General features: G+C 38.2%; 1 protein-coding gene across 1 annotated transcript in view; it reads left to right on the forward strand.

Moving 5' to 3' along the window:
• The window catches only part of PPP2R3B (protein phosphatase 2, regulatory subunit B'', beta), a 37841-nt gene that overhangs the window by 6900 nt on the left and 10718 nt on the right, over positions 1-20223 (forward strand). The window contains exons 2-8 of the mRNA XM_010139858.1: positions 7527-7712; positions 9445-9548; positions 10106-10208; positions 10920-10994; positions 14325-14411; positions 14832-14988; positions 16767-16815. Coding sequence (XP_010138160.1) covers positions 7527-7712; positions 9445-9548; positions 10106-10208; positions 10920-10994; positions 14325-14411; positions 14832-14988; positions 16767-16815 — 761 coding nt within the window. The remainder of the gene's footprint in view (positions 1-7526; positions 7713-9444; positions 9549-10105; positions 10209-10919; positions 10995-14324; positions 14412-14831; positions 14989-16766; positions 16816-20223) is intronic.

A 20223-nucleotide genomic window follows, 5' to 3' on the forward strand; every position in this document is an offset into this window, starting at 1 on the left:
CTAGCTATCATGCAATTAAGACTAACTAGCTGAATTACTTCTTACTCTGCTGTCTGGAGACTTAAAATAAGGGGAGAAATTAGCTTTGGGTAGCAAACCACCTGTTGCAAACAAAACCTTTTTTATTTTACTTCAGAATCGTGGGTCACCATACAAATGGCATTTCAGTAACAAAATAGACCTGAATGCTAGTTTGCTAATAAGCAGAATTTTCCAACATGAAGTTGTAAATTGAATGTGGATATTTATCCCTGCCTCTTGGTAGCCACAGATCCTCTAGGAGGATTGATATATTGCTGTTGAAGTTAGTGTTTTCTCTCAACATGGACCACATTAATGGTGAGCTACTGCACTAAAAGTACAGTAGAATTTGATACCAAGCGATTTAAAAAAAAAAAAGCCTATAAACTAATCTTCCTTCCTTTTACAAGTTGTAGTGAGAGTTTAGGGCCTTTCTTAGACTTAATTTTTACTGTTACAACATTCTACTCGCTAAACCATGTTAATCCCAGAAACTCAGGGTGCTTTGATTCTGCCAAAATGGGACAGAGCGGTGTATGGCTCTGTCTCTTAAAGTTGGCTTAGCACTGAGCATTATAATTTGCATTAAGTCACAAGACTGAATGACCAGACTTTTGTACAGAAACAGGCTTGAGAGTAAACTGCCAAGAACATGCCTGAATGAGATTATGATTCAATCAGTGTAAAACTGAGATTAGTGCACACCTGACATGCTCAGGTGGAGACTCCCAATTTGCCCTGGTCAGAACTTGAAGGTGAGCATGGAATTGCTAACTGGAACACAGACTGCATTGGGAGGGTTGCTGGACCCTGCTCCCTTGTGTTGATTCAGGTGACCAGTATGTATAAAAACAGTGTAGTTTGAAGTACTTTTTTTTTCTTCTAATGGTATATGACTTGAACTTTATGGAAAAGTGTATTAATTTTTCCACTTCCTTCCCCTCATTGTAGCACGAATTTTAAGTGACTACAGCCCAAATTGGATCAGAGAAATCATCCGAGTTAAAAATAACAGCAAAAGTAAGCTGGTCTAAAACCGCATCAGGGTCAAAATTAATAGATGTTTATCCCTTACTCTGGAAAGGAAAGAGGAGCATGTACGATAAAATTAGTCTCTACAGCACATCCAAAACCAGCTGCCAGACAGTGACTGAAGGATAGCAAACTGAAGTCCAAGATAGAAAGAAGCAACTGGGTCTAAAATGTTTGTTGCCGGAGGAAAGGCTTTTGCATATGTACCCTGACACCTGTTTCTAGCATAGGTTCATTCTCTGTAGGTGGCTCTCTGAGCTTGATCATTCATGCATCTTAACTTTCTAAGTTAGGCAAGAGGAACCATGATTTTAGCATGGTTTTAAGCCTAATGTAAGCTTATTCAAACAATACTGCTCCAGTATTCCTCTCATCTTCCTTACGGTTACCATCAGAACCATGTTTCTTATAAATGAAATCAACTCCATGAGATTGGATGAGGACAAATAGTTGGTGTTTTTAGCTTTGCTTTTTGGCTGTCTTGGTGACCTGATGCAATTCACCGTACTGCTTCACTATCACTAGGACTGACACGTGGATCAGTAAATTCTGTATGTGAGTGGGGAAAGATGCAGTTGTGCTGTGGCGTTGCTTGCCTTATTGTGTGCTGTGAAACTCAGCACAGAAATCTGAAGCTTTCAGATTAACTCACTGTTTTCAAGCTAATTTTTCAGGGCAATAGATTATTTATAAATCTACCTTGGAAAAAGACAAATTTTGAAAGCTTTAAGTTGTCAAAGGATTGTCTTTCACTGTTGAGCATATTGAGCTTAATGGGAAATGGTACAGTCGGTGAACTCATGCAGTAATAGATCTGTATCTTTAGTTTGGCTAGAAAAAGGCTAACAAAGAGCATACAGAGAACAAGGGGGAAACATCACCTCCTTAACTTAAGTAATTGGCAATCTGAATGTCAAGGTCGAGAGAGCTGATGTTACAGAAGAGACGTTTCTCTGGGCTTGTCCTTAGGGAAGTCCTGGCAATAAGCTTACTGTACCGATCCTGAAGCAGATTTTTGAAGGCACTTTAACCTGCCCAAATATCAAGGTGTTGGAACAGATATTTCTAAATTAATGTCTTTCCCTCTCATTTGGAAGGGAAAGACATTAATTTAAAAAAATCTGTTGCAACAGATTTCTAGATAATAGGAGCATAATTCTTTTTACCTGGTGTTTTCAAGATTTAAATTTCAAAAAACTGCTGATCATGTCACTGTCTTATCTAGAGGGAGATGTTGAGTTTCACTACACAATTAAATAGTAAGTTAAATAAGAAATATTCCTGTGACTTTATTGGTCAGACAGCTACAGAAGAACAGAGAGAAAGGAAGGCTGGTCAGGTACTCCTTTTGAGCCTGCTTGCTGGTAACATTTTCTTACGTTCACAATTACCATTTAACTTTAATAGACTGTAGGACACCTTGTATTGTGTAGGAACTTACTGAATTTAATAAAGGCTGGATTTTTCATTTAGGAAAAAAGTGTAGTATAACCTTAGAATTTTCAAGCTCATGTGCTAAACAGCATTTAGGTCTCATCACTTTTACCTTGTTGCCCTTTGGGTCTCTGTGTTGACTTCCATTTTCTATTATACATCAGGGAACTTCAGGCAGTATCCACATTTATTGCTGGGTGGTTTATAAGTATTGTACGTGGGTGGTTGCAAGGATATTAGGATTTAAATGGCTGAAGGGCATACCTCTGCAGAAAATCCTCTGAGCTTATTATGCACTCTGTTTTACCCAGGTAAAATAAGCATGAAGTGTGATATAGAAGAATAGAAGACCCAGTCTATTGAAGAACTAGATTAACTTACGCATTGCACATTTGGAAAGTATTGTAACATTCCTTTTTTAATTCCCTAGTTAAAATTACTAAGGATTTGAAACAAGCTTTTACCTATTTGATGGGTAAAAATCTCTTTATCATATTTTCAGTATTTAATGCCATTTTTAGTGTGGTTGTTGGTATCATTCTAGCAGAAATTAGAACTATGAAAAACATAAGAAACTTTCTCTGCAGCCGAAACCCAGCTGCAGTACTATCGTGTGGAAAATTATATCTCTAGCTGGCCTTTGTTTGATTAATTCTAACCAAAACAGTAACCACGTGTGGACTAACCCCTTTTATCCAACCATAGTGCCTTAAGAGATGTATGCTGTCTGTGTGACAAAGACACTATCCAATCACCATGTAGCTAGTGGCATGAACAAGAGTCTGTAAATTGAGATGTATTGTAAACAATAAATGGGTCTCACTACACACCACACTGGCGTTCGGGTGATTCGTCCCGCTCCAGCTGAAGAGCACTCTGCGACAGTGGTATTGTGGTGTACCACTCCTTAGTACAAACTTAATGTGAAATTGAATTTTTTCGCTTTTATTGTCTTGTTCTATTGTCCTGTCAGTGTTTCTGAATGAAGTTACCTTTTTCTGTAGTCATATCAAAACAATGCAAATACCGAACAGGTTCAATGAGCTTGTGTTTTAAGTTGTCTAAAATACTACATTCTTAAACATATTTACTTTGATTCCTTTTCCAACAAGTCCTTTTTAAGTGAGGTTTCACTCCCTTGTATTCGAGTTTACGTAACAACCCCTTTGTGGGGTTCATTACTTCTGGTTGGTGGTCTCTGTGCAGATGTATATCTAGACTTTATTTAAAATATCTGGGAAGAAGCACCCCCTTCCTTTTGATTTCAGAAATACATTCTGTCATTGAACAACTTCATCATAGTTTCATGATACTTGCTCTTTCAGTTGAGAGGAAAAAGAACACTGATTTTCAAATTCTGCTGTCTTAATTTTTGCTTAGAACCAAGTTAACTGCCAAATGCAACTCATCTGTTGGCACATATAAGAAGACTATCTAGCAAGAGGACTGAACTTTTCTCTTTGAAATGGGGATGTTTGCTAGTATTTACTAACATATTACTATGTTGTAATTATAATAATGGGTTTATACCATTATTATAAACAACTGCTGCAAAGAAGTTGGAAAAATACCTAGAGAGTTGCAAAATAAGACGGGAAGTTTGCTCTTTGAACACCAACCCCAGTGGGATATAAACTTCCAATTCCTCCTTTGTAAAAGTCAAGGCTTATACAGCTGTTATCCTTTACTCTAAGCATGAAGTTTCTCAGCAAGTTGCAGGGAAAATCTTCACTTGCCAACCCAGTCTCATTTGTTAGTTTAGCTTACTTGTGCCAATATTAAAAGTTTTAACTTAAAGCCATAACTGTAGATCAATTTCTAGATGACCACTGAAATGGAATAGTTGCGTAAAAAGAATAATGGACTGTTGCTGCAGATTTTCTAGTCAAAGATTTGGTGTTAGACTTGTAGGAGTTCTTGTTAATGAATAAATTCCCTGGTTAAAGTCATAATTAGTGCATTTTGGTTGCCCTGAAATAACAGGACTCTTTTTGTCAGCTGTACAATATGTGCATCTACAGAAGTAACTAGCTGAAGTTATAGAAAGTAGTGAAGCTTTTAGAGCTGTTCTGGTATCGCTCATTCCTTCATTGAGCAACCTGAGTTGCACAAGGAGCCTTTCAGTTGCTGGATGGGATTATTGTTGGATTCCTCTCAGAAGAGAAGAATCCCTGGCCCTTCTTGAGAGAGAAGATGCAATACTAACTTTATAGTCCATTAGCTGGAGCTGATGGTTTTGGACAACCTGTTTTTTTTTTTTTTCTTTGGTACAGGCTCTTATCCCCATGTTGACTGCCATTAGCAGTACAATTCAGTTGTCCAGTTGCAAGTTGCTAGTGGCATTTAAGAAGCATTAGTGTGCTCAGAACATCCGTGTGGCAGATGCCAAGTGAAAGCTATGCTCTGAGCTGGCTGCTGGACTCCTTGTGGAACATTCAAGGGCATTCTGGTTTGTGCCCTAGATAATGTTCTTACTAGATGCCTATACATAATCACCAAGAAATCTATCAAAAATGATGGTGCAGTGATCATACATTTTATAGTGCAAATGAAGCTTTTTGTAGTGTCTTCTTTCAACAACTCTGAGAAAACAGCATGTAGAAATAGGCAACATTTTTCAGTATAGGGACACTTATTTTGTCTTGCAGTGAAGAGATTTGTATTTTATACTCTGTTTTTAGAATTAAATAAATTACTGTCTTACAGATTAAATAGTACATATTTTTTACATTAAGCATGCTGAATTCAACGTCATGCTTAAACATAAATTGATTTTTCTAAGAGAAAAATGTTTCTTCACCTATATGTCTGTCTTCAGTTTGTCTGGAACATGTTTACAATAGACAAAAGGATGAAAAATAAATTTTAAAAAATCCTTTATGGTATAACTTTTTTAAATAGCACCCAAAGAAGATACACTTATTAGGATAGGTATTACTACAAATCCTTAACTGAGATCTCCATATGCATTTAAGAACAGCTTTTAACCCAGACTAATGGAAATCATTTATTGTGTACTCTGAGGAATCTGAAGTACATTAGTAGTTTCTGAAAAACATATAAAGTCTCTGATGAAAAAATAATTCTACTGATAGTCTTTTGTCTTCTCTGGGGACCTCTTCCAATTTTTCTCTACCTTTCCTTTTAAAAGCAACATTTTTAATCTGAGACTCTGAATTTTCCTAGCTGTGGACTTTAAAAATGGCTTGTCTGTCTGTACTAGGTTTTTTTTAAATACTGATTTACCTCGTGGTGCCTGAAACATTCAGGGGATCTTAGCAGTCTGACTGACACTTAACCTTTTCTCAGGTGAGGCACGCTTCATGGGACATCTCTGAAGTAAACAGGAACGCCTGCTGCTTTGGTGACAATTTTGAGCAGCTTGTGTTGGAGTGGCTATCCAGGCGTATCTTGTAGATGGAAAAAAGGGAACACAAAATAACCTTGCTAACCTTGTTTAGAGTAACAGTTTGATTCTGTTCAGTAAAAGATGGTTTGATTGCCAATGCTCAAAAACAGGCTAGCTATCTGCCCGTCTGGTACCAGTCCAAGGAAGAGGCCTTTAATCTAGTTTTGCATAAAGTAACTAACTGCTAGGGCTCTACTAAAGCCCTGATGTGTAGAGCTGGGTTACTGAAATGAAACAAGATGTTAATGCAGTTACATACATTATTAGTAGTGCTGGAGCTAACGTTACTTAGAAGATAAAATGATGTTGTCTTTCTACTTCCTGTAAGTTTGGAAGCCTGCAGCTGGAAGGGATTTTTGATGCCCTGTGGCACTCTTGTTCTAAGCTGATGCCTCTTTAGCTGGACCACTGAGCTAATGGTGAGGTATCAAAAGTTGTAACTTACAGGATTCTTGGAAAATGACAGACACTGACTCTAGGTGTCACAGATTCAAGCTAACTTTTTCCTCTAGGAAACAAAACTTGTAACTCAGTTGAGGTAATTCTGCAGCTGTGAACAGGAATGTTGGCTCAAATGCAGAGGAAGGGAAAGGTAGGTTGGTTCAGGCTTGCTTAGCATGTGTAGCATTCCAGCAAAGGCTCCAGTGTTGGAACCCTGCAAATTAACATCTACTGTCTCTAAGCACCTAGTTCTTTCAGTGACTTGAGGAAGGACTTTGATTGTGGTAGGAAAGCTGGGTATCTTTACAGGCACTTTGACAAAGGTGATAAGGAATAAAATGAGGGTTGGAGTTTTGAGGTGGGGTTTTTTTGGGGGGGGGAGGGGGGATGTCTTCCACAATTCTGGTTGGAAATGAGATGGAATTCAGGATCTTGAACATATTTAACAGTAGGATGAGCCACCATATAGCACTAACCATTGTTTTTATATTTGAGTAGTGGCCTTGGGCAAAGTAAAAGGTAAATTCTTCTTTACTAAAGCTAAATGTATTTAAATAATTTCTCTCATTACTGGTTGGGTGGTTTTTAATAGTATGGTATATCACAAATTCTTGAGAGCTAGATTTCTAAGCTCTCCTGTCATAGTTGTGTATATTTTACCAAAAAAATCCCCCTGTGGGAATCATTTACTACCTTTATAAAATAAAGCATTTTTTAGAATAAAAAAAATTCTTCACTGTAACTAAACAGCTTGGTGGTTTGTAATAACATTGTCATGCTTATTTCAAAAGTTAGAAGCTGTAAAACTAGAAATATTTCAAAAGCATGTTCTTTTATGACCTGTCGGTTAGAAGTTTTTTCTTCCGAAACTGATAATATAACCTGAGTTATTTCAGATGTCTCCAAAAAGCTGTCTAGTGTACTAGTCTGGAAACTTGATATGTTGACTGAAATTGTTTTTATTAAAATTTTAACATCCTAGAAATCTTTCTAAATGTCAGGGGTTTTTTTAAATACTCATGCGTTTTTCCAATGTGCTCCCATTCTTAAAGAGCTTATTCAACCTGTCGTCAAATCTTCTTGAAGGTGTGTTGTAACATATAATACCAAGAGATTCAGGTTGTCTGAGGATGACTATTATATGTGACTTCATTGTACCTGGCTGTCAAATGTGTATTTATCTATTTAGGTTCAGACAAAGAAGGAAGAAACTTTGCCACCATCACGTAGTCAAAACATTCCAACCTTCTATTTTCCTCGAGGATGTCCTAAGGAAAAAGTGAATATAGATGCTGTGATTGCCAAAATAGAGAGAACTTTCTCTGAGTTTCCAAATGAGAGGGCAACATTAGAAGACATGGGGAAGGTTGCAAAGGTGAGAACTTGCTAACCTGCCTGTTTTTAGTACTGTAGAGCTATGGAAAAGAAACAAATTCTTGTTTGTCATTATGTGCTTTCATGTCCTACAAGGTAATACCAGCATATTCAACACTGTTGATAGCACAGTTACGTGTGGAAATCTTTGCATTAACTATGTCTCAAATGGCCTTACATTTTGCTTGCAAAAAGAAACAAATACATAAAAACCCCACCTTGAACTACTTTGTTGCATAAACAACGAAATCCTGAAGGGCACATTGTATGTTGTTCTGTGTACTGTATTGATCAGCAGACCTAAGGCAAACCCACTGTTAAGGTGCATTTTGGTTTCAGGTGTCCACACTTCCTTTTCCTCTCTATTTGGCCACATCGTGGATCTCCATTGTAAAGACAGAATGGTTTGGTAACTTGAGATTGTAGCCTTCTGGTTACTACTGAAGAGCTAATTTAGAGTTATGGCAGGGTGACACAAAGTACTGAGCTTAGAAATCAACAAATGTTTTTAAACTTCTGTGTAACAGACAATAAGCTAGTTAAACTTAGGTTTCTATTTTGTTGTATATAGACTTAATGCTTGGAATATCACTGCAAGTCATGGCTTTGGTAACAAATCTCAGGTTCTTATTCCTGTTCCTGTCTCTGTGCATTTAAAGTCCAGGGTCTAGAAAACAGAAGCAAAGACTTCTCACAAGAGCACGACTGAGTTCAGAAACTCATTGTTTGCCTCGCAGGAAGTGTGTAACTGCTAAGCTGAATGATAGGATTCCTGCCTTCCACAGGTCCTTTCCACATAGAAGTGGGGAGAGGTGGCAGATACCCTTCCTTCTCAGCAAGAAAGGTGGAAGGGTCCAGTTACCTACAGTTCGGTGATGAAAGGCATCCTCCTGAAGCATAGGGGAAAGCCTCTTTGTCTGAGGACAGTATTCATCAAACTCACTTTCTCCTATTTTTTTTAAAGTCCTGGTTAAACTATTACATGAGAAATAACTGTCCTGTTGCTCTAGTGACCTTATAGCTCTTGCAGTACTCACAATCTTATTTGTGAGCCACACAATGTTTTCAGAGATGCTGGCATGTCTGAGCACTCCAAGTCATAGTCAGTTTTAGATGAGAGATAGGTATTTAACTGTTATGACTGAGGAAACTTGGAGCAGACACAGACATAGCACTGTAGGTATATGAGGGAGCACTGAAGTTGAGATGCTGTTGGGTATCCTGAAGCAAGCTACTGCTGCTCAGAGCAGGCTGGCCTACTGCTTAAAATGGGACAAAAGTGCTGCACATGTGAAAGGATGTGGATGAGTTGAGCCATCCACTGAGCCAGACAAATGTAAATTTGCTCCAGTTCAGAAGCTGTGTAACTGTTCCTGCTGTCTTGAGCTGAGCTTAAAGATAGCCATCCCTTTAGCAGAGCTTATTAGCGTGGACTCTTCAGCTGCTTGGAGTGTGGGCAGAGCAGACATGTGGCTGCATTCATCTGTTAGGAATGCTACAAGTTGCCCTATGTTTTGCTTTCTACTTTTGGATTTCAGTGTAAAGCTGTTGCTTAAAATCAATTACTTTGGAAAGTGCAGTTGGTTTCAGAAAAACAGTTTAAAAAGAAAAAGGCCCAGTGCCTTAATGTTTTCTTCTTAACACTTGTAAAATTCAATTCTTGAAAGATTTATAAGGGAATAACCCTCAGATAAGCAATCAATAAACTGACTTGATGTATACTTTAATTCTAGGCTTGTGAATGCCCACTTTACTGGAAAGGTCCTTTGTTTTATTGCGCTGGAGGCGAACGAACAGGATACGTGTCAGTTCATAAATTTGTTGCAATGTGGCGGAAGTAAGTAGATTACTTTTTTAGATGTACAGCATTTTTTAAATTTAAATATGGTATTTTAAGCTCTGAATGAAATCTAGTCTGTAAAGGGGAGTAAAACACTTCCCATAATCAACCATTGACAGCAAACTTGTACCTGGGGAAAATGAAACTAAATCATCACTTCAGCATAAACAAACAAATCTTTATTTAGAGGGTTTATAGATTTTAAAATGGTTGGTAAATGACTGGCTGTTTATGGGAAAAGTGAAAACCATGGCCCTAGCTTTTAGATGCCAGTTCTGGACAAAATGCTTTTTATTCTTTCTAGTTTTCCTTCCAGTTCTAACTTAATGTCCTTTCATGTAATCAATTACATGGTGTAGCCACCTCCTGTAACATAAATGTATGAGACAGTACTGCTTTGATATGTTCTCTTGGAGTGTACTTTGACATTTGTAATTAGCTTTTGAATTAAATGTTGTGGTTGCAGTTTCATAGGCCTCGCTCGGGGATGCCTGTACAAGGTAGCATGAGCAATTCTCTGTGTAGAGTATTAAATGGAAGTATTTACATTTCAGAATACTTCAGACCTGCTATGATGATGCTGCAAAGTTTGTTCATCTTCTCATGAGCCCTGGATGTAATTACTTGGTGCAAGAAGACTTCATTCCTTTTTTACAAGTAAACTGCAACTTAAACTAGTTCTGGAGACACACCAAAAAAAAAAAGAGGAGCTGGCAAAGCCCTGAATTTTTTGAGCTAAACATGCTTTTTCATGCTCTTAATTAAAGTTTATTAATAGTATTTAGTGTAACCCAGTTTGTATGGTCTGCTGAGATGCTAGTGAGTGACTTTTACAGTTAATCATATGTATAAAGTGAGGCCTTTAAGAGCTACATTAAGACACATGGAATTGAAATTGCTCACAGGAATGACGTGTATTGCAGAATCCTTATGGTTTAGAAAGGCAGCTGAAGTTATTTAAGTCAAGGAGGGCAAAGGAAAAGTGGCATATGAATTCAAGACCTAATACAGAATACAGCTTCTCTCAAAGAGCAGCAACCACCTTTACTAATGAATGAATAAAACCTAAATTGGCTTTTACTGAATCATACTCAGACACCGAATTGCAAACTACATCAGTCAGCAGTGTTCAAAATCTTCAGTCCTTCTAAAATGTAGGAAAGCTTTTGTTTTTCTGGCTTCTTTAAAATATAATTTTTAGAAAGGCAGCAGTGTTATTTATCTGAAGCATATTGTAAATGAAGTTTCCATTAATCTTTGTGGTAGTTAGTCTGAACAGTTTTGGTTAAGGAAGCAATTCTGTGCTAATTGTTTTATATAGTCACTAATAAATACTGTTTGGGATATCGATTTTTTTTTTTTTTGTAGGATGTGGTGAATAGTCATCCTGGCCTATCATTTTTGAAAGAAGCATCTGAATTTCATTCTCGATACATTACCACAGTAAGTGATTTGTGTTTGGAAAAGCTGATTTTTGTTACCTAAGTAGGAAAATCAAAATGATTAACATTAGTCAATATGCTGTCAGTCTTTTCTACATGACTAGAAATCTTGTGAAGAAAGATGCTATTTCTTAAGCACCATAGTTTTCCTTAACATTTGTAAGAAACAACTGAACTTAATACTAGTAGGAGAAATACTGTATTGTAATAGCATCGGGTAAGTTAATGAACATTAAATGAAGAGCAGACTGTTATCTTAAACTTGATTGTGCCTATAGATTGTACTCATTAGAAGCCTGACCTTACTCTGGGATTAATTAAATGGAATTTTGAATGAAAGGTGTATATTAATATGATTAAGTTCAGTATTAAGTAAAATAATGGTAACATTGAAGCTGCTTGCTACTTTCTTCTCTGGATTTTTCTTTCTAAGCAGGTTTTATACATGAAAATTTCCACTTCTCTCTTCCTAGAGTTATGTGACTCAGTCTTTCTGTACCCAAGGGAAAAAATCAGTGACATCAAATCTTCTCAGCTGTAGACTAGACAGCTGATTCCACTGAAGACTCAAAAGTCTTCAGAATGACATTCAGTTCACTTCCTCTGTGCACGTGAAAAATAGCTTAATGAATATTCTAAGAAAAAAAGGCAGAGTTGATAATCCATCTTACAGTTTAACCCAGACCAAAACTGTGAAAGTTCTCTGTTTGATTCCTCATATTCTTCTTATAGAGACTTGCTAGCTTGTCAAGTAGGTTCTGCTGCATTAGGTTTTGCTTTTTGTTATGATGATTATGTGAACTCCCAGAACTTCCTTGTCAGATGTGACTGAAGGAAATGACTGCTCTGCCTGTGAGTAGTTTTCTTTCTTAATGGATTCTGGGCTGTATCAAAGCCTGTTTTGCTTAAAATTGTGAAAGCTTACTGCCTGTCCTGAAGGACTGCAGGAGGGACAAGGTCCTGCCATTTCCAGTTACTTTACTGTGGAGGAATAGCTTATTTAAATAGGCTTGAGTTCAGTGGTATTGAATAAATTAGTGCTGACACTAATTTAGTTACAAAATTAAGCGTAGTCTTCAACAGAAATCAGTGTTTAATCAAAAATCCCCGAAGTCAGCTCGCATTGCTGTGAATATAGCAACAACATTTGGAATACTGTTCTGCAGATCAGGAAATGGCAGGAGGACTCTCTCCCCTTTCTTGACATAGTTTAGGGTGGAGTAACTGTTCCCAATACAGTCTTCTAAAATTCTGCCCTGCAAGTTTTTACTAACAATTACAGATTTTTCTCTATGGTCTTATTTCACGTCTGTACTCAGCTTTACCTTGCTATGTGAAGGATTCTGTAAGCACTGATTTATGTCTGTTCGTGCTAACTTTCAGTTACACAGATACATCTGCTGTGTTTTATATAGATACATAAGAATGGATCACTTAATTTGTATACATACATGCATTACATATATTTCTTCAGTGAAGCAGGTGTTTTGTAAGCTTTGTTCAACTGTGGAAGCAATCAGGTCTGTCTGTTAGGCTACAGTACAGGTTGGTTGGCCAGTGTAGTGGCAAGGCTAGGTACGCGTCCAAGATAAAGCTGAAATATATTTAAAACCTCTTCCCTGAGAAATGAACATAACATACCTGCAGATTAAATGTAGTATCTAAACTATGAATTCTTGAAACTGTAATCTCTGTATTGCACCGTTTCCTTTCCCGTCTGACAAACCACTGTGCAGCATAGTAAAGGCGGCAATTCTCTGATACCTTGCTTCGATTCACTTTAGAAAACTGTGTAAGTGTATTCCCAGTTGTCTTTAGCAAACATTCAATTTTGGTTTTATTTTTAGACCAGTTAAATGTATAACAGATGACATAATGACATGCAGATGGATTAAGTTGCAAAGCTAAGGCAAAACCTTTTTAGAAAAAATTGCTTTGTAGTGTAAGCCAAAAACGGGCCTTCCCTAAACTCACAATTAGAATTAGGCTAATTAAGTTTCAGAAGCAGGCTAGTCTATTCTCCTTTCTGGATTTATTGAACCAGCTGTTCTTGTTCAGAGTAAGAGCCATAGGGCTTGCTGCATGCTACAGTTTAAGCTTTATTTTAAAACTTTATGAATAAATTACTCCTGTAATTTAGAAATGATTAGTTTGTTTAAACTATTGATTTACAGCAATTAAAGGCTGAAGTGATAAAAACTTGAATAATAAAGCCTTTAGTTGGGAAGAGGTTTTATTTGGGGGGAAGGGGTTCCTAAAGAGATGGGAGGGGTTGACTAGTAACTACTGTGTTGCAAATGAAATGCTACACATGCAATATTTAGTCTTGCTAATTAGGAGACATAATCCATCTCCAATTAAGCAGCTGTAGTTCATAATATGATTAGATTTCTCTTGGTCTGCTTTTGTTAGTGGTGACTGACTGACTTCAAATATATATCTGGTTGTCTTAAGTCAAACTAACTGAGGTGAATACTGAATGCAGTTAAACAGAGAGCATATTTTTGAAGTCTTATGTTTGTAAACTAAAACTAAGCAAATTTTGCTGAATCCATGAGTTTACCAAAAATAATGTATATGTAAAACTGATTTAAACAAAAGTGTTGGATATTCAACTGAATGGATTTGTTTCTGGTTCCAGTATCAGTCATGGTGCAAGTAGTAGTCATCTTTCTTGCATGGTGTTTTTTTTGTGTTCTTCCATTAGAAAACATTTATATACTACTTTTAACACTATTAACAGGGTTTTTTCAAGTAACTTTAAATAGAATTAAATGGGGGAAAGCTTATTCTCTCTGCACCTGTAGGAAGTGTTTCTGTCAAATATTGATTTGTTGTATTTGCAGATTTCAGAAGTAGCAACATCCCTCTGTACTGATCCTTAAACAGTCCCAATTTTATTTCTGTAATTTCCTTTATAAAGTAATATATTCTTATAGTAAGTATAGGTCTTCAAATCTGAAGTAATGAGATACACTAATAGGTTTATTAGATGATATCCTGTAGATCTGAAAGACTGGGAGATAGTGAAATCGCCAATAGACATATTCTGGATGGCATACAGGTATTGTGCAGCTTTACTCTATCAGATATGGATACTGCAGCATTGAAATAAGAGTTCTCAAGATGAGTTTAGATACAGATTTAGAAATAGTTCAATAATATGACATAAAAGAGGAAGATCAACCTGCTAAGTAACAAGAAGAATAGAAATAGGGGAAAGACAGAGTTCTGTAATGCGGCTGAGCTAAGACTTATCTTTGACAAATGTTTGTGAGGGTATTTACTTAGCCGTACCTAAGATCATCTTTCCATTTTCTGTTTCTTGCAGGTTATACAGAGAATATTTTACACAGTAAATAGGTCCTGGTCTGGGAAAATAACTTGTAATGAGCTCAGGAAAAGCAACTTTTTGCAGGTACATAAAATCTAAAATTTTGCAAGACAGATATTTCTACAAGTTTAAAAACTGCATGAACTAAATGCTTACGGGAGTAACATAAGCAGCATTTCTTCCTTTCCCAAAAAGTAGTCGAAGGCTCAATTGCATTTAATTCTTGTACACTAGAATATGTTTAAATGTCATCTTTCATCTAGAGCTCTATATATGCAGATGTGTTTAGCAGAAGTCTGGCTGATCTCATTCTTCTATGGACGCATTAGTTTTCTACCTCGTATTTCCATCTTTGCTGTCATGCTGCATGGTGTGCACTGTCTCTGAATATAAAAATTGTTCCACTGAAATAGCATTAGATATTAACTTGGTTATGAGAACTCAGATCATCAGCAAATATCTCCCAAAGTCTTTAATGTGTTCTATTTATCCTTCTGATAATAGAATGTGGCATTATTGGAAGAGGAAGCTGATATTAACCAGCTGACAGAGTACTTCTCATATGAACATTTTTATGTTATCTACTGCAAATTTTGGGAGCTGGATACAGACCATGACCTCTATATTGATCGGAAGGATTTAGCTCGACATAACGATCATGGTATGACAAATGAAGCACCTTTGTTTACATGTATTAAATGACCTGTAAACTTTAAACTGAGGAAGTGGTTAACTGCCAAGGCCAGTGTTCATGAGTCTGGTATAGCTGATCCTGCTGACTCAGTGAAATAAAGCAGGACAAGTCACCTGTGACACTGCTTTGTGTCCAACAATACCAAATCTGAGGAAAACTCTCAATTTGAATTCTGATCTTGGCAAAGAAGTAGAGGAAAAAATCATTTCAGTCTTGGTATATGATAAATGCCTGCATTTGCCTTTGGGTTGTTATCTTGGAAACAATCCGCTTTACTGGTATTATTCAAACAGCACAGCTCTTATGACAAGATATAGAAAGATTAGAAATAGGCAAACATATATATAAATTATTATTTAGCAGCTTTACATTTTCTAAATTCACAATATACAACTGATTGTGTAGTCTTGCACACTTGTATCTGTTTTAAACATCCTTGCAGCTTGTATGGAGTTGTTGGGATTTTTTTGGATGCTTTGTGTGCATTGTCATCTTAAAAGTATTCCCTTCAGGACTGGAAAGCTTCCTTAAGCACAAAGTGATTATGGAATATCCCACATTAAAAAGAATAAACACAATTCTGATTAATTGCTTCTGATAACTTGCCTACTGCAGTCTGTCTGCACTGTAGGACACTGAGAAAGGACAACCCTCATCTGAGTGGTTGCTTTACTGAGTACGTTATAGAAAGGAAGCAAAACTGTTACAGTGCAACTTTAGTTTTGAATCCTTTAAACCATGGAATATTAAAGCTGATGCTTAATAAGAACTGGACTAAATAAGAGCATAAAATTGATAACACAACTTAATTTTAACATACATAAAATAGAAGATTAAGACTAATCTGGTCTCACCAATCCCTTTTGTGCTGTCACTGTTCTAAAACTGGGCTAGATCAAACACTTTTATGTAGTAAGGTATTAAAGTATGTTGCTGTTGCTGAGAAGGTTGAACATCTTCAGTGTTTCAAAATAAGATAAGCAGCAGCACGTATGTCTGAAACAAATTGGCTGCCCTACAATTCTGGGGATAACTACTAAGTAGGGACTAGAGCCCTTACTAGAATAATATGGGGATAGCATCACCATAAGTATGTGACTATTCTAATAGTTAATCTGTTTGAACCACCTGCTTTAATTTTCAGAACTTCTACAATGCTGAAAATATTTCAGAGCTAGAATAATGAGAAATAATTCTTCTCCTGTGAGAACAGCATCATGTGCTACTTTGAGTGCCATCCACAAGTTCTTTGGGATAAATGGAATAACCTTAACAGAGGTGGTGCTCAGTTAAGAAATGTCTCTTAAAATCCCTGAGATGGTTTCAAAATAGAAGCACAGAGCAGACCCATGTCAGAATCAGTTAGTTATGCTCGTTATGTATGAACGTGCCAATATTGTTTCTGCCAAGGCCATATAAAATGTAATGGCACTTGAAAACATTATTTTACTTGTCAAAGAACTGGTAAATGCTGTCTTATTAATCAGCCAATTTTATTACTTTTATTACAGTATTTCTGTCTCACGTCTGAATTCAAAGCTGTTTGGTTCTAGCTCTGCTTTAGAGACTTTGTGTTAAGTGATCCTCTCTAAGAGGACTCAAAGGGATTAATGAGCACCACACTTGATCTTTCTCACAGATGGGTGTGTACATATGAGAGTGTTCAGTAAACTCTTCTAAACTAGACAATACAAAGCAAAAATAACATGTATATAATCAACACTATTTTAAATCTTGTTTCACAGCAATTTCAAATAGAATGATAGAGCGGATCTTCTCAGGAGCAGTAACAAGGTACTTATTTTATTCCTGTTCTAATCCAGTTTAATATTTGCTTGTTAAATTGTGTGACATTCCCAGAAAAAATACCTTCCCCTTGAAATGGAGGAGTGAATTTCAGGATTTAATATTGTAGTTTAAACTCTAGTACTAGAGTGTTCTTTGAACTTTTTGATCAGTCCAAGTTCTTTACTCTCCTTTCTTTACCCATACGAACACTTGCCATTGGATATTGTATGGTTTAGCAGGGATGGGAATGAGGAAGGGAAGAAGTGTGGGAGTTGTTTTTTTCCATTCCACAAACCTGTAAAATTTTCAAAGGTAATTGGGCTTCTCAGTACTACTTGTAAAATCAACTTATTTTATCAAGCTTATTGTATGAACAAATTTAGAAAAATGCCTCCAGTTGAGTTTCTTTCTTTTGTATTTATGGCATTATACTAATTTTTGAAACGTTTTGCTAGGACAGTATTTGCAGCTAGAAAGTGACTGATAAACAGAAATAACAAAGCTGAAATGAGTGAAATGACACTTGGCAGGCATACGTCTAGAGCTTACTCCTTTATGCAAGTTTTTTGGGCAAGACAAAACATACCACATTTTTGTAGACATCTTGAGGATAAAGCAGCAAAAATTATTTCAGAAATGAAATTCAATATGTCTAGGAACTGCCTACCTGACTTTTTCCTGGGTAGGTTGACTGTAAATCTTGAGAATGTATTTGGATGCTGTGTTCTGTGGTATGAGTAGAAACAGACAGTTATGGTTTTGCCCTGAATGCTTCCTGAATGTTTTATTTCATTTTATTTTCATATGTCCATTCTACCACTTTTAGCTAGTGGAGTTCTGCACAGCTTTAAGTTCTCATCACTTCTGTTTGAGTAGAAATTCCAAAAAGCGTGTGTATTTGTACATAATATTTTTTTAAATTGAGATCTCTTCTGTTAACAACTAAGCAGTGATATTGCTGTCCAGGAAGGAAAGTTGTAAGTCCTTCTGGACAATGTTCTGCCTTCCTCTTCCAGCTGCTCCCTTCCTCTTTACCCACTGCAGCAGAAAGAACAGAGCACACAAGCTCCTTACCCTGAATGGTCACGGAATCATCTAGATGGAAGAGCCCTTTAAGATCGACTCCAGCCGTTCACCCTGCACTGCCAGGGTTCCTAAACCATGTCCCTCAGCACCACATCTATATCTTTTGAACACTTCCAGGGACGGCAGCTTCACTGGGCAGCCTCTTCCAATGCTTAATGACCCTTTCTGTAAAGAAAGTTTTCCTAATACCCAACTGAAATCTGCCCTGGTGCAACTTGAGGTCATTTCCATTTGTTCTATCACTTGTTACTTGGGAGAACAGACTGACCCCCACCTCTCTACAACCTCCTTTCAGGTAGTTGTAGAGAGAGATAAGGTCTCCCCTCAGCCTCCTTTTCTCCAGGCTAAGCAACCCCAGTTTCCTCAGCTGCTCCTCACAAGACTTGCTCTCCAGACCCTTCACTAGCTTTGTTGCCCTCCTTTAAACACGCTCCAGCACCTCAATGTGCTTCTTGCAAGGAGGGCCCAAAACTGAACACAGTACTCAAGGTGTGGCCTCACCAGTGCCGAGTACAGGAGGACAGTCCCTTCCCTCCTCCTGCTGGCCACACTAGTTCTGATACAAGCCAGGATGCTGTTGGCCTTCTTGACCACCTGGGCACCCTGCATATTCATCTAGCTGTCAACCAACACCCCCAGGTCCTTTTCTGCTGCCCAGTTTTCCAGCCACTCCTCCCCAAGCCTGTAGTGTTGCAGGGGGTTGTTGTGGTCCAAGTGCAGGACCTGGCACTTGATCTTGTTGAACTTCATACCACTGGCCTCAGCCCATTGATCCAGCCTGTCCAGATCCCTCTGTAGAGCCTCCCAACCTTCAGGCAGATCAACACACCCACCCAGCTTGGTGTCATCTGCAAACCTACTGAGGGTGCACTCGATCCCCTCATCCAGATCATTGATAAAGATGTTGAAGAGGACAGGCTTTAATACTGAGCCCAGGGAACACCACTTGTGACCAGCTGCCAACTGGATTTAACTCCATTCACCACCACTCTCTGGACCTGGCCATCCAGCCAGTTTCTTATCCAGTGAAGAGTACACTCATCCAACCTCCGTGCAGCCAGTTTCTGCAGGAGAATACTGTGAGAAATGGTGTCAAAGGCCTTACTAAAGTCCAGGTAGACAATATCCACAGCCTTTCCCTCATCCATTAAGTGAGTCACCTTGTCATAGAAGGAGATAAAGTTAGTCAAACAGGACCTGCCCTTCATAATCCCATGCTGACTCAGCCTGATCACCTGGTTGTCTTGTACATGCCAAGTGATGGCTCTCAAGATGATCTGCTCCATGACTTTCCTCGGCACCAAGAGACTGGGGTCAGACTGACAGTCCTGTAGTTCCCTGGATCCTCCTTCCAGCCCTTCTTGTAGATGGTTGTTACATTGGCTACCTCTAGTTGACTGGTACCTCCCCTGGTAGCCAAGACTGTTGGTAGATCATGGAAAGTGGCTTGGTGAGCACTTCCACTAGCTCCCTCAAAACCCTTGGGTGGATCCCATCTAGCCCTACAGACTTGTGCACATCTAATTGCAGTAGTTCATTTACTGTTTCCTCGTGGATTATGGGGCCTTGATTCCCCTCCCTGCCTCTGTCTTCTGGCTCAAGGGGCTGAGGACTCAGTGAGCTGGTCTTACCATTGAAGAATGAGGCGATAACGACATTCAATACCTCATCCTCATCCTCATCCTTGGTCACTACATTTCCCCCCACAACCAGCAAAGGATGAAGACCCTCCTTAGCTCTCTTTTTGCTGTCAATGTATTTATAGAAACATTTTTTGTTGTACTTATGGCAGTGGCCAGACTAAGCTCAAGCTGGGCTTTAGCCTTTCTAATCTTCTCCTTGCATAGTCCCACAAAACCCTTATAGTCATCCTGAATGACCTGCCCCTTCTTCCATAGGCCGTAGAGTTTCCTTTTCTTCCTGAGCTCCAGCCAAAACTCTCCGTTCAGCCAGGCTGGTCTTCTACTATGTCAGCTCCTCTTAGGGCTCACCAGGACAGCCTGCTCCTGAGATTGGAGGATTTCTCTCTTGAGGATTGTCCAGCCTTCCTGGACTTCTCTGCCCCTCAGGGCTGTCTCCCAAGGGATCCTACCGACCAGTCTCCTGAAAAGGTTGAAGTCTGCCCCCGTTCAGCCAGGCTGGTCTTCTACTATGTCAGCTCCTCTTAGGGCTCACCAGGACAGCCTGCTCCTGAGATTGGAGGATTTCTCTCTTGAGGATTGTCCAGCCTTCCTGGACTTCTCTGCCCCTCAGGGCTGTCTCCCAAGGGATCCTACCGACCAGTCTCCTGAAAAGGTTGAAGTCTGCCCTCCAGAAGTCTTTAACTGA

This window comes from Buceros rhinoceros, unplaced genomic scaffold, assembly GCF_000710305.1.
Source record: "Buceros rhinoceros silvestris isolate BGI_N320 unplaced genomic scaffold, ASM71030v1 scaffold580, whole genome shotgun sequence".
Lineage (NCBI taxonomy): Eukaryota > Metazoa > Chordata > Aves > Bucerotiformes > Bucerotidae > Buceros > Buceros rhinoceros.